This window comes from Panthera tigris, chromosome C2 (genome assembly GCF_018350195.1).
Source record: "Panthera tigris isolate Pti1 chromosome C2, P.tigris_Pti1_mat1.1, whole genome shotgun sequence".
Classification (NCBI taxonomy): Eukaryota; Metazoa; Chordata; class Mammalia; order Carnivora; family Felidae; genus Panthera; species Panthera tigris.
In genome coordinates this window covers 38,345,000-38,360,796 of record NC_056668.1, presented here as the reverse complement: position 1 = coordinate 38,360,796, position 15,797 = coordinate 38,345,000, and the positions used below count along the sequence as shown (strand labels likewise).

The following is a 15,797-nucleotide window of genomic DNA, read 5'->3' as shown; positions in this document are numbered from 1 at the left end:
GAAAACAGCAAAAGGCTTCCATCCAAAACAGGCAAATAAGGCATGATTGTTCATAAACAGTCACTGGGGCCCTCACATTTAGAACAAGGAAAACAACATTAGCATACAGGAGGGCAGGTTAGGAACATGAGTTTCAGTACTAATTGAACCATGCCATCATTTCATGATTTATACAAAAGATAGTAGTGTTATTTTGTCTACTATCCATATGCCTAATAACTGTGAATAACTCATTCTTCAGGAAATTATACATCAAATATTTTTTTTAATGTTTATTTACTTATTTTGAGAGAGAGACAGTGAATGAGCAGGGGAGACAGAGAGAGAGGGAATCCCAAGCAGGCTCTGCACTGGCAGTGCAGAGCCCAACACAGGGCTTGAACTCACGAATTATGAGATCATGACCTCAGCTGCAATCAAGAATCAGATGCTTAACCGACTGTGCCACCCAGGCGCCCCTCGGTCAAATATTTTTTTTAAGAAACAATAAAGATTTGATCATGGATTAAAGGTACAAGATGAAAAAGAATCATATATCCATTATCCATTTCTATTTTTCACCTGCTTATTCAAGGTGCATCAGGCATAAATGGTAAAGATAGTGGAAATTAAGTGTTTGTGTAGCCAATAGGAAGAAAAGCTGCCGTGTTGCTTTTTCGTGGTTTCAAAATAACAACATGGGGAATCAGGTATAAGACCTGCAAAGTAATAGAGCAGAACTTTGACAGTGAGTACCAGAGTAAGACAGGAAATTCAAGCCTGCCCACAGGGTGTATGTGATATCACACAAGTCATTTTCACTCCCATTCTTTGGGATTTTTTAAAATTCTATCTCAAAATATGGACAATCTCTCTTACTATTGTTTTTATTTTAAAACCCTGTTTGACAAAAATTTCTTTTCTCATTCCGTTCTACTTTTCATGATTCATTTTCTGAAATGGGTGGCCTTTCCATTTATTTTACTTCCCCACCGCCTACTAATTTCCTGATTAATCCATTTCAATTTGCCTTCTGTTCTACTTGCTCTAGTGAGACTGTTTTCTTTATGATCAGTAAGATTTCCTTCTGGGAAAATCCAATGATTTCTTTTCAGTCTTACCTTGGTTTTTGTCCTATATGCCTCATCTGGCACTGTTGGGGATAGAATAAAACTAAAGAGAGGCTAGGAATTACTCTGTCTTTAAAGAAGTTAATGCCTTCATTTACTAGAAATGAAAGTTACTTCGAAAATGCAGAAGAGTGGATTTTAAGATGATTCGGAAGAACAGAAGAGAAGCAGTGGTCTAAAGACGAGAAGGACTCAAAGAAGATGGCTATTTCTCTAATATCAATGGCCTGGCAATCTACTAGGAAAGAAAATGATAAAAAGGAAATTGCAAATGAGTGTACAGCACAAGAGAATCAGTTAATACATATTAATTTGTAGGCTATAGCATACAGAATATAACATTGGGAACTATAAGGTTGAAGATAAAATATAAAGACCATTTTAACTCTTATGGAGTGACCAGAAGATATTATACTAATCACGGATATTTTGTGTGGTTATAACCTCCTGCTAGAAACAGTCAGTTTGTTAGGCTTTTGTCAACTTTCCAGAAAGGGCATGCATGTAGAAAAAGTCCTGCTAAAAGAGGATGGAAAAAGGAAAATATTTCTTAAGACTAACCAGTTTTTCACCTTCAGGCATCTAGGGGTTCATCTTCAGGGCTAAACATTATTGTAGGGACCATCCTAGTTCTTCAAAAGTTACTTTGGCTAGCATAAGTGACAATTTAAACTTGGCAATTGAAATAGAAAACAGCTGAACGAATGGAAGTCTGGGGCACTTATTGAACTGAATTTAAATCCTGAGTCATCCATTTTAAACTTGGGTGAATAAAGGAAATTTGGTTACCATTGTTGAGATTTAGTTTTCGTTTCTGTAAAATAAGGAGTGCTTTCTTATTTCCTTTATCTTTTTCCAAAGTGCTATGATATTAATCGGGATTTTTCTGACAAATGTAGCATTTCTATTTCCCAAACTTCTGGAAGCTTTGTATTACTAAGTAAAATAAATAAATGAAAGGCTATTATACTTTTTGTTCATCTGCAGTGCAGAGGAGTAATACACACCCACGCTTATTTCTAGGTAACTGGAACAGAGACCCACAATAGGACACAACCATAAATTATTCAACCATATCTGAACTGGTGAAAAACAACTACCTAAAGAGCCAATTATGTAGACCTCCAAAATGAATTATTCACATAAATTAAATGCTCTTTCTACTGGTGGAAGTAGATGTGGAACCAAAGAGTAGATCATTGACAGGTAATTAGATGCTATTTGAACAGGGATATATCATTTCCATCGTCATCTCATTTATTTTTTTTATTTTTTTTTTAATTTTTTTTTTCAACGTTTATTTATTTTTGGGACAGAGAGAGACAGAGCATGAACGAGGGAGGGACAGAGAGAGAGGGAGACACAGAATCGGAAACAGGCTCCAGGCTCTGAGCCATCAGCCCAGAGACTGACGCGGGGCTCGAACTCACTGACCGTTGAGATCGTGACCTGGCTGCAGTCGGACGCTTAACCGACTGCGCCACCCAGGCGCCCCCATCGTCATCTCATTTAATTGCCTAAGTTGTACACATATTCCAAATGTACACATATGTACTTTGGGGCAGATCAGTGAAGAAAAGGTAAAAGCAAAACTCCTTTGCTATGCCCTCACCCTGAGTTCCTTTGTGTCCTCATGTATATGCTGACCTCTGAGATTATAAGGAGGAAGAAAAGCAAAAACAAAACAAAACAAAACAAAATAACAACAGAAGCAGAAGCAAACAGAGAGAGACTGTTGTGGGAAATAATAAGTGAAAGCAACGGAGCGGGGGGGTGGGGAATGGAAGGAAAAGTTAGGAAAGAAACTCTGTTGTTAGATACACAGAATCACAACTAAAGAAATTAGGAATTAAGCATGTCTGAAGCTGACTAGAGTCTATTCCATTTCCTTCTCTAGTTGAAAGTACTGAATTTGTAGCCAGAAGTTCTTGTTAAAGCTATAATACCGACATGCACAGCTACACTCAGCATACTGTGGTAGAAAAATGTTTTCTATAAGCAATTTAAGCTTATCAGAAGGTGAGAACTATATAAGTGAATTGCACAGTGTATATGTAGTAAGCTACTATGAGAAAGTTTTTTCCTTTCAAGGTCTAAAATGCCTTAAGTGTTTTTTAAAAGATAGAAGAAAAATAATGGATTTACTGAATGTTCTTTAAATCAGTATTATTTTTATCGTTAGAAAAAAAATACTGGAGGAGAGAACAGTTTTAAAATATCAAAACTTTGATTAAAAAAGTGTGAATTCACTTAGTGTGTTAAAAATTATAATACCACATAATTGAGGATTTGATATTTCAGGCTCTGTCTTAAAATTCTTTTAGAAAAATTTCTCATGGAATAATAAGAAGTTTACACTTAAATAACAAATATTATCAGGCATAATTTTTTTAAGAATTTAACTTGATTTGCACAGAAGCAGCCCCCTATCATTATATACTGAAAACAATTAAATTTCTCCTATTAAAATTTAAACAGAAATACAAATTAATTGGAAGCTTTTAAAATAATCAAATAAATGACTTTCAGCTCAATCTAGACTCCCACTATATTAGAATGATCAAATGGCTGTCAAATAGTCTTTGAGTAATACATATTTGGATAATTCACACTTAAATTTTTTATAAAAATAGATTTTCTGTGTTTATAAACATGTTAGATGTTTATAAACATGAACGCCAAAAAGTAATTTAAAGTTGAAGTGATATTAGAACTTATGTATTCTAATAATGAAATCACCTTACAATTGGAAATGTTGAAGCATATCACATTCACAAATTATGTCTCATGGGGGCTATATTAGAAATGTAGATGTTATTTCCCTTATTACAAAAATGATTTCCCTTTTAATTTTAAAACTTGGGGATATTTTGAGGATGTTTCAATATTTTCAAAGATTTTCATGGGAGAAGTTCAGCAATGTGTAACTTCTATCAATCTCATAAACAGTGACTGATTAAGCCCACTTTCCTTTCAGGTTGAAATATCTTACTAGAAATAAAAAGAAAAAAAATCACAGCTGGAAACCTTCCCAGAAACTTCACTAGATGACAAAGTAAAAGACCAATCTTCCACAGATACTTAATGAAGACATGGTTCAGGGGATTTCTGTTCTAGAGATGACTTTGCCCACCAAGAAAAGACAAAAACAGTGGATTTCTGCCATTAAAGCCTGAAATCAAAGCAGTATAGGAGAAAAAGTGAAAAACTTTATTGCTCATTAAATCACTTACAGTGGTTTTCCTTTGGATTCACAAGTCAAAATTAATGGCTGTCCTTCTTGTGGAAAAGGAGTGGATGGTATAATCTTAACTGATGGTGTATCTAGAAAAAAATGAAAAGGAATATTAAGAAATGACACTAAATACACATAAAACTATACATTTAATAGTTGCACATTATGGTGTAGGTTCAGGCTTTATCTTACTATCGTGTATATTTACAAGGAATTTCTCAGAGTTAGCAAAACAGAGTATACAATTTTAAGAAGCTACCACCCTGTCTGTGAAAAGCTAACAAAAATATCTGAATATCTTATGAGCACCACTGTTGTGTTATTTCTGAAATCTGAATATAAAAGTGAAATTGCAAAAAGTGGTTCAGATGAATATCAAGCATTCCATACAATTGTTTCTTTGACTATTTATAGATGGCTATGAATACTATTATTATGGACCGAATGCATTTATGTACATTTGAATAACAGCACTTTTCTGTGGCAGGAATACCAGGAATCACAATAAAGAACCCACAAAGAACTCAGGATCATAAGCATACTGTCTCATAAGCATTATGCAGAATCTCTTTGAAATACAGTAATGCAGCATTTGGCACATGTTGCTTGCTCTAAAGTACAGTTGGCAAATAATTTAAAATCGTTATTTTGAATATTACTAGAAGTTAACATTTTGTTACATATGCTACAGCATAATTATTATAAAATATTTTATTTCCATTTTAAAATCATCCTTGGTGAAAGAAGATTCAAAAATACTTTCAGACATAATTTTCACACCACGTGATATTATTTCATCAACACAGAGACACATATTTCATAGCAGAACTGGAAAATAAGCTTAAAATCACAGATGATGTAAACATACTCATTGCTTATTACATCTGCTTATTCTTACATCTGTTTTGCTTATTGCTAGTCCTAGCACTGTGTGGCCAACACAACATGGAATCCCAATCAACGTGGGATTGCCTCCTGCTCTTATCTCTGCATCCTCATCAAAAAACAAAGTAGGCTCTGAATGCTCCAGATAGTCACAATTATATTCCCTTCCCTTACCTGTGATGGAAGAACTGAACCATCCTGGGGTTATATTCACTCTCTGACTTTGAAACTGATAAGTATCTATCAACTGTAATTTTTAGGTTTGTTCTCTTCCTTCAGGAAAATATTACTCAGCCTTGTCATATATCAAATGGTAAACTATGATCCTGTGGAAGACCTTATATCATACTTATAAATTATTTATATGTTTTAAATACATTCTTTTTCAGTCCTTTCAACAAGATAATATACTCATGATAATCAACAATAATATCCTGGTTGCACATAAGCATTCCATATATATTAGGGTAGATAATTTCAATGTGAAATAATCCAGAAAAAAAAAACAATTTGAAGAACTATGACACATATTCATCATACCTTTAGCCGGTAGGGGAGAAAAATTTAATAAAGGATTAAATTACCTTCGGTAATTTTTCGATTATCACCATCACATTTATGGAATCAGTTATTGACTATAATGACTGTGTAATATTTCCTCAAAGCAGAACATTTTAAAAAGGGAAGGCAAAATGTTAACAATTATACAGGGTAACAAATGTGAGCCAGAATGATTCTGGAAAATGAGGTCTATTGTCTTTTGAAATTTGACATGTATAAAAAGCAAAATGTAATTTCATCTTGACAAATAAAAACAAGCTTCATTCCAGAGAAAGAAGTAGGAGAAGAAATTTCAGAAAAATGTGATTCTAGGAAAGAGAGTCGCATTAACTTGGGTGTCTGTGATGCTTAATTTTATGTGTCAACTTGCCTGCACCAAGGGGTATGCAGATACTTGCCCAAACATTATTCTGGGCATTTCAGTGAGAGTACTTTGGTAAGAGATCAACATTTAAATAAGCAGACTGAGTAAAGCTGATTGCACTCACTAATGAGGGTGGGCCTTGTCAGATGAGTTGAATGCCTGGATAAAACAAAAAAATGATCCTCCCCAAATAAGAGAGAATTCTTTCTGTCTGAGGGCCTTCAAACTAGAAGATTGACTTTTTTCCTGTTTTGGACTCAAAGTGAAACATTTGCTCTTCTTGGGTCTTGAACCAACTGGTCTTCAGACTCAACAACACCAGCTCTCCTAATTTATCAGCACTTTGGACCCAGACTCAAACTAAATCATCAGCTCTTCTGGGTCTCAAGCTTGGCAATTCAGCCTGCAGGTGTTGGGATTTGCAGCCTCCCTAGCTGTGTGAGCCAATCCCTTATAATAAATCTCTTTATGTATACATTTTATTAGTTTTGTTTCTCTGGAGAACCCTGACAAATACTGAAACCTAACAAACAGACCCTGAGACATGACTTTTATGGACGTGGTATTAGGAAGGACAAGAAAGTGAGACAGGAAGAGAAGGAAGTAAATAGTGTGCTCTTGAGCAGATTACACAGTGGGCAACTGGGATTCAATTCTGCTATGGATCTCTGAGGGACAATGTAGGGAATGCCTCAGAGTTACCGTGTTCAATGAGCAAGGGAGAGCAGTATTTAGGGAATATTTACCGATTTTCATTAGTGTTTGGTTGAGGATTACTCTGGAGGAAGTGAAGACTATCATTTCCCTGGCATTCCTGGTCTGCTCAGTGCCCAGAAATGGTGTATGAGAAAGGGATATGGGCAGGTCGCCACAGGCAATCTGTGTCAGCAAGGTAAAATGCATAACAGTGGGTAACTGTTAGACTAGAGGAAAACAGAATATGGTCTGATTTCTCTTAGCTCTGCCGGTTTTGTATAAGTAGTTTATTAGAGGTGAGACTTTGTATAGCAAATTATTCCCTGAAGCAAGATTCAGGATTCCTTTCATATCCAAAATACAGAATTTTAAGCATAAGAAAATGCTGAAGCACATAATATGTTTTGCATGCATTTCTGTGGAACTTTCAAAAGGTAAGATCACCAAATAACCTCTGAAGTAACCAAAATCGAGGGATATAACACAATGCTCTTCTATTTTACTTCAGTTACCTTACTGAAAATGTTGACTAGTCTCTATGCCTAAGAATGATCTTTGCTAGGTTTAAGAATACCCCCCTCTCTATAGCCTATCACTCCATGTTTCTGATTCGACTCTTAAATCTCTGGCTATTGCCCCTCAAATTCTGTTGAGTTGTCTTTTGGAATTTAGCCTCTAAATACTGAGATCACCAAGATCATGATTTGTTCTCTGGTAATTCTCGTTGGGTCCTTTCAGCCACAGCCATCACTTCGGTTTCTATCTACTCACCAATCATTCTCAGGTTTACATCCTAGAGCAGCTCTCTACCACAAACCACACGTACGTAATGCAGCACCTATCGGACATGTCCACTTGAATGTCTAAAAGACATGGTGCCTTTACTATGTCCTAAATGAGCTCAAGGTCTCCAACCCCTACCTCCCTGTTCCTCATCTGGCAACCTCTAGCCCTATAGATACAACCAGCCTCCACCCAGCTACTTACACCAGACACCTCCTGTAACCTTGTATTTCTATCATCAATCAGTTCATCAGGTCTGGTTGATTGACCTCCTGAATAGTTTTCACATCGATTCAGTTCTTTTTTATGGCTGCACGACTACTACTTTTATCTAGTTTACCACAATAGTGAATGGTCTCTCTCGTGTTAATTGTTGTCCCCCTAAATCTAACTCTTAGAACTTAATAAAGTTGTCTTCTCAAAACGTAAATCTGATACCATCAGTTTTCTGCATGGTTAATCTTTGCTCTTAAGATTAAAAGCACAATTATTAAGATAGCCTTTCAGTTTCATGTGATCTGTACACTTCTTGACTCCCTTGCCTTCTAACACGCTTTTTCATTCTTTGAATTCCAGATAATTACACTTTCTTTCAGGTCCTTTAATAAATGTGTTTCATCCTGCTTTTATACAAATTGTTTGGAATACTCCATTCTGGGGGAGCTTCTTTAACTCTTTTAAATCTCAACTCAAATATCATTTGCTAAGGGCATTCATTCATTATCCTCAAGTGTGATAGAAAAGATACCTCTTCTATATGTTCTCTTTTTCACGTTTATGTGATTTTAAAACAGCCACTGCTATTTCCTCAGTATCTCACACAATACTTGAAAATCTGTGCTTGATAAATAAATTCTTAAATGAATGAATACACTAAAGATTTTGTTATGCTTTCTTATTGGTTTGGTATATTAATTTTAAAATATTAAAAAGTGCTTAATTCAAATTTTGTTGTGGTCTGTTGTATGTAAAATTAATCTTAAATATTTTTTTTATTTAAATTTTTTTTAACATTTATTTATTTTTGAGACAGAGAGAGACAGACCATGAACGGGGGAGGGTCAGAGAGAGAGGGAGACACAGAATCTGAAACAGGCTCCAGGCTCTGAGCTGTCAGCATAGAGCCGGACGCGGGGCTCAAACTCACATACCACGAGATCATGACCTAGCCGAAGTCGGACGCTTAACCTACTGAGCCACCCAGGCGCCCCAAACTAATCTTAAATATTCATGTTATAAGCCTTAGATAGACTTATACTCTTAGCTCATATTTAATTTAATTAAATTTCTGTTGCTGACTCTCTTCCTTGTATAAATCTTCTGTTAGATAACATTAGATAACAACTTTTCATGATTATAAAAATGACCATTTGTTTTTTAATGCAAATATCTCATAAATAAACTAGTTTCTCTCCTCTATGATTTTGGCAGGGGTATCACTCATTTGTGAACAAATTTATTCAATCAGTCAAAATTCTAAGTTATGTTTCCACATAAGTCAGCATTTCTCTTTAAATAGTCCATTTTAACAATATACACAAAATTACATTTTTTACCACATCAAATACAACAGTAATGTGATTATTACCCCAAACTTGACTCTTTCTCAAAGAATTTTTTTATTAAAATTTTTTCAATGTTTATTTATTTTTGAGAGAGAGGGAGAAAGAGTTTAGTGGGGGAGGGACACAGAAAGAGGGACACAGAATCTGAGGCAGGCTCCAGGCTCCGAGCTGTTAGCACAGATTCAGGGCTCTAATTCACAAACTGTGAGATCATGACCTGAGCCAAAATTGGATGCCTAACCTACTGAGCCACCCAGGTACCCCAAAGAATTTTTTTAAAAACAAAAAGTAATTTGTGCTTTAACAGGTTTTTACTTAATGATAAAGATATCCGTCATTACTACTTCTATTTTATTTTCATCAATCACTTTGTTGTATCCATAAGGGAGTTGATCAAGCACTGCTAGGTTAAAATTATTTTAGTGAAATATCAATAAGATTCTATACAAATGTCTTTAAATTGGTATAGAACTCCGATACTTATTCAGTTATCTTAGCCAATAAAAAGACAAACCAAAAGTTATAGTCATTTAAAAAAGTGAGTTAAATTTAAGAATCTTCAGTCTCCAGGATTTCTTCAAAATATATATTTTAATAATTGAAAACAACAGGTAAACATATTTTTCTCTACTATTTATTTTGTTATATATCAAAAAAAATGGAGAAAGTGTCACTTCTAAAAAGTGTCACAATGCACAACAGATAATAAATAATGATTTTAAAAATAATCTTAAATTTATGCATGTATTAGCCCATTAATCTTTTTACCAACCAAGGTATAAATAGGAATGAGAAAGTGAATACCGTACAATCCAAACCTTTTATTGCATGCCTTTGCCAAGTTATCTGTTAATAATTTTAAACTTTCTTTTTCTGTTCATATTTCTTAAGTTATTTGTAGATTTTCTGCTTTCAAAAAATTGGGAATATTTTTTAAAAGTTTATTTATTTATTTAATTTTGAGAGAGAGAGAAGGAGAGAGAGAATCCCAAGCCGGACACTGGGTTTGAACTCACGAACCATGAGATTGTGATCAGAGCTGAAATCAAGAGTCCAACGTTTAACTGACTGTGCCACCCAGGCACCTCAGGATTGACAGTATTTTTTTTTAACTGAAGTTTACTTAAATAGTAATTCCAGGCTTGCTTCAGAAATAATCTATTCCTACATGGAATATGAATTCATTTCATCCTGTTTCACATCTTCACAAAACAGAATGGCATTTTTCTTTAGTTGTTTGGGAATATCTACTGTATTGTTTTTACATTACTAACATAATACATTGTATTGTACCAATTAATGATAGTAAATAAGGAGGTCAGTAAAATGCATTATTACTGCTCTGAATTTATCTTAGCTTTGTCTTATACGTGACACTTCTTTGTTTTGAAAATAACGATTTCTATGTCTGTTTTAAAATGTCTTCAAGTAAGTCAACTCTAACAACACCACACTCATTGAACATAAATGTACTTATAGAATGATATATAATGTTTATGATATTAATATAAAGTGTTTATGATTAATATATAATGTTTATGATTAATATATAATGCTTATAGCATATAAACATATATATAATAGATAATACACATATATAATATATAATAAGCACATACAAATGGCAAAGGACAGCAAATAATTTGGTTTAAATTATTTCATAATACAGAATGTATACTGTTAATATAAAACACTGCACATAGTAAAATACACATTTTTTTTTACATGGCTGCTTCATTCAACACATTTTTAGCCTTCAAGATCCAAGGTCTTAACCTATTTAATTGTATGGTCTCAGATCCTAACAAAATGCCTGAAATGTTGTAAGGGTTCTTTAAGTGTTGAGTGAATAAGTGAATGAGTTGCTTCTCATTTCTCTCAAAATGCAAGCAAATGAGAAAGTTTTGCAGAAGAATAGAGAAAATAGGGATATATTCATTCATCCAAAAATAATTTTCAGTACTAGCAAACAAGCAAAATATGCAGATATTTAAAAAGCCCAATGTTTCCTTTCCAAGGCTTTTGTAGGAACAATATCACTCTTTAAAATCTATTTTTAAAATTACTAAAATGTGGAAAGAAAACACACTTTATTCTGAAGCATTATTTCTTGTACTTATCTGAAAAATTCTAGGTTTCATTTAGAAACAAGCACAATTACTATCAAGAGATAGATTAATGCACAATTATCATTTTTATTAAAAATTTTAAAGGCTTTATGAACTTGGGAAGGAAGGACACCTCCTGTTTTCCTTGAACAACTCAGGATTTGAATCAAAGTAAAGATATTGATCCAGTGAAATGGATTTTCTATACCCTTAACAAAGATTTTAGAAAAGAGAAAAGATCTGTGATGAAGCTATCATTAAACCACCTAATGGACACTCTTGAAAGCACAAGCTCTTAAAGTATTTAGTGTCAGTCGTTCAACATTTATCCATCACTAAGGGTTTTGTAGGTGAATAAAAAGTTTTAAATCAAATGTTTTACCAATAAAAAAAAGAAAGGAAAGAAACACCTTACCTCTTCTTTAATCAAAGAAATACAACAGAAATTTAAGGTTATATAAAATAACATCAGCCTGTTCTGCATGATGAAAAATTACTGAATAAGGGAAACAATCATAAGGGAACATCTAACATTAGCTTACTAATATATCATTAGCTATATAGTGTATCATTCCATACAGTATAATATATTGAGTGAACAAAGATGGTTTATAACTTAAGCAACAGTCATTTGCATTGCCCATGGCATTATGTGGATCCTTGGTTAAAAGCAAAATATCATCTTGATCATTTTATGTGTTCACAAAAGTTATTTCCTATGAGTAGTCCGTAATAAACATTTATATAGTTCCTAAAACATATAAGGAATTGTACTATTACCATTCATATCCATTGTTTACCACAATTGTAACATTATAACATTATACATTATAACATTCACACTGTAACATGCAAAGCCCTAGTGTTAGTTTTCATAAGTAGTGCTGCTGAGTGCTTATTACATTCTTAGAAAAGCAAGTTCTTCAGAGCAGAGATTATGTCTGTCTTGTTCACTGGTTTATCCTTGGCCATAAAATAACTCCTGGCCCTTAATTAAATATTTATTGAATAAACGAAAAGCAGATTTTTATATTTTCCAACTACTGGTTAGGACCACTAGTGTGTTATAAAATCAAATTTATGTGTCACAGCAATCTTCTAATAAAATGAACATTGATCAAATACTTGGTAAAAGTTATCATTGTAAATGTTCTATATGTGTTGTCTCATTGAACTCTTTCATACAGCATGCAAGGTAGACCTTGGTTGACTTACTGTACAGAACATAAAACTAAGGCTCAGAGGAGTCACTCACCCCAGTTACACGATCACAAATCACTTAGACAGTTTGAATCTTGTTCCCCTGATCTTAACCACACCTCAATAAATTTGTGTTTCCTGTTCCCTCTTAGAATGGGAATTGGTGCTTTTTGTAGTAACTTTTTTGTCTTCTATTGTTCTCCAAAATCACCTTTTTTTTCATCTGGCTGAATTGGAAACTGGCAAAACATTTGCTTTGACTCTGTATGATCTTCAAATTATAAAACCTATCTGGCACTGTTACTAAATTCTAGGTATAAACCACATAGACTATCAGTCTGTCTATTTGTCTCTCCTCTCTCTCTCTCTCTCTTTCTCTCTGTCTCTTCTTTTATAACCCTCTTAAATCTCCCTTTCACATCATTTTCCTCTTTGACAGATGAAAATATTCTTTTGAGTGAGGTGGTTAAAAGGTACAAATTTCCAGTTATAAGATATATAATTCTGAGGATGTAATGTATAGCATGATGCCTATAGTTAACATACCGTATGCATATTTGAAAATTGCTAAGAAAATAGACCTTAAAAGTTCTCATCACAGGAAAAATAATTGTAACTATGTGCAGTGACAGATGTTAACTATATATATATATATATATATCATGAATAATTATGTTGTATACCTTAAACTAATACAGTGTTATAGTATTAGATATCAACTATATATAAAAATTATATATTAATAAAACTGGGAAAATGTTTAAAAAATATATACATTTCCTTATTAATTATTATGATATATCCTTCACAAAGATTAGGTGACCATATAGTTGACATACCCTTCTCAATAAGGTGTTTCTCTTCTCTGTAAATAATACAGAATAATTCCTACAGCAAATTTCTGTCAAGGACAATTGAGAAATTTTGAAGTATTTTGTAGATGAAAGAGTTGTGATTCTTTGCCTTATAGCAATGTTATTATATAAAGATTTCTGAACAAAATAATTTAATTAGCAACCTTATACTAATTAGCAACCTTATACGTATCTCTCAGTAATTACATAAATACTAAAGAAAATTAGGCACCGATTCACCTTTGTGAAGCCGCTTTGGAGTTTTCTCTAAAAGAGTGGTTCTCAGTTAGAGGCAATTTTGCCCTCCCCTCCCCAGGACATTTGGCACCATCTAGAGACATTTTTGCTCTTTACAGTGTTGGTGAGATGTAGAAGGGATCCTAGTAACATTGCATAGACAGAGCCCAGGAAGGTTGCTAAATATCCTTCAATGCACAAGACAGCCCCTCCACCAGAAAGGTTTGCCTGGCCCAAGATAGTGCATAGTAGTGCCCTTCTGTAAGACATTTACATTCATTCTATTCATTACCTATATAGCTCTTCCTTGTTACAACGGATTAGGAACAACCAGAGAACTGTGAAACCACATACATTTCTATGGGATGCGTGGTCTTTTCTCAAATCTCTACTTCTGAAATGAAAGAAGTGCTGAATACTCTGAGGAAGGCTGTTAAAATACTCTCCTGAAATGAAAAGCTGAAAATCAAACTCAGGCTACACCTCAAGGTCCACCACTTTTTGTGTGGATACACCAACCATTTCAGCTGCAGCATTATCTGCTATCTATTTCTTCTGTGTAAGACTGACTTTTTCTCAGACGTCCAATCTATTTTTCCTGTTTGTAATTTTACAGTAAAACTCAGACCCTCACTTTCCTTTTAACTCACAACATTATGAAAAGAATGTTCAAAACTATCAGGTACTTTTTCCTTCAACAGTCTATGAAATTCCTTTTAATTCTAGTGAAAAATTATTTTTGTGACAATATTTAATGTATTCAACAAATGTATACAAATGAGTGTGTGTAGAAGACCCACTGCTACCACTTTTCAAGCACTATAGACCCACAAATATAGTAACCCATAGTAATTTATTCAAATAAGATATCATGTACAGCTCCAAATCATGCAAAATTTAAAATTGAAAGCAACACAGCATTTGATGAAGAATTATAGGTGTTAGGAAGGAAGGGCTTATACGTATTTATCAGAAACAAAGAAAGTTACCCAGAGAAGTGGCACTTAAAATAGTTCAAAGATTACATAGTATTTGAACTGGCATTTTTCTAGAGGTAAAGAATAGAAGGAAATTCAAAACAGTTGAACAAAGGGTTGTTGTAGAGAAGATGTGGGCTGTGTATGACGTTGTATGTGAGCCATCCAGAAATAATATAAAGTGTAGGATACGTTATCTCTAAAGGGTGCTGACAGCAGCATTGTAGGGTTTTTTTCCCTAATATCATCAAATTTTTAATCTTTTTTTAATTGAGTATAAGTATTCTATTTGTTTCAGGTGTACAACATAGTGATTCAACATCTCTATGTTGTAAGTGTAGCTACCATCTGTCACCATACAATGCTAATATAGTATCATTTACTAGATTCCCAGTGTTGTGCCTTTTATTCTCAGGACTTATTCACTCCATAACCGGAAGCCTGTGTCCCTCACTCCCCTTCACCCATTTTGCCCACCCCTCCATCCTTTCCCTCTGGCAGCCATTGATTCATTCTTTGTATTTAAAGGTCTGATTCTACTTTTTGTTTGTTTATTCATTTGCTTTGTTTTTCAGATATTACATACGAATGAAATCATATGGCATTTATCTTTTTCAGTCTGACTTATTTCACTTCCCATAATCACCAAATTTAAGATTGATTTTTTTTTTTCAATTTTGGTAAATAGTGTATGTCTGGGCAAAATTACAAAGCAAATTCTCTCTCTCTCTCTCTCTCTATATATATATATATATATTACTTATTTCATAGGTTTTCTGTTTGTATTCTCAAGCTTTTGCATTTCCTTTCACAATGTATAGACCTCATAGAAAGTTTTCCTAAAATTGTTTGCATACATAAGGTATGTTACTTTCCTAATACTAATACTAATAATGAAAAACCCAGCACTTATAAAACATTACTTGATTTAATCCTTGCAAAAAATATGAAGTAGGTACATTTTCCAAATGAGGAAATTAGGTTTAGCATAAAGTCACTTAGGGAAACTTGAATTCCAAACTAGCCTTATCTGACTTCAGAACTAGAACCTTTAAAAATGCAGTATTGATTTTCAAGGTCGCACTGTTTTCCAAATATATTTTCTTTAAAAGCTTCTATATCACTGCCGTGGTTGTTAACCTGTATTTGGACACCAAACATTGTAGTTTTGTAAAAGCATGGCCTATCCCTATATGGCACATCTTACCTACCACCTCAAAGAA

The 15,797-nt window shown here is 33.7% G+C and overlaps 1 protein-coding gene across 1 annotated transcript in view; it reads right to left on the bottom strand.

Moving 5' to 3' along the window:
- The window catches only part of CADM2 (cell adhesion molecule 2), a 261,876-nt gene that overhangs the window by 118,435 nt on the left and 127,644 nt on the right, over positions 1–15,797 (bottom strand). Inside the window, exon 6 of the mRNA XM_042999149.1 lies at positions 4,343–4,433. Within this exon, the coding sequence (XP_042855083.1) occupies positions 4,343–4,433 (91 nt within the window). The remainder of the gene's footprint in view (positions 1–4,342; positions 4,434–15,797) is intronic.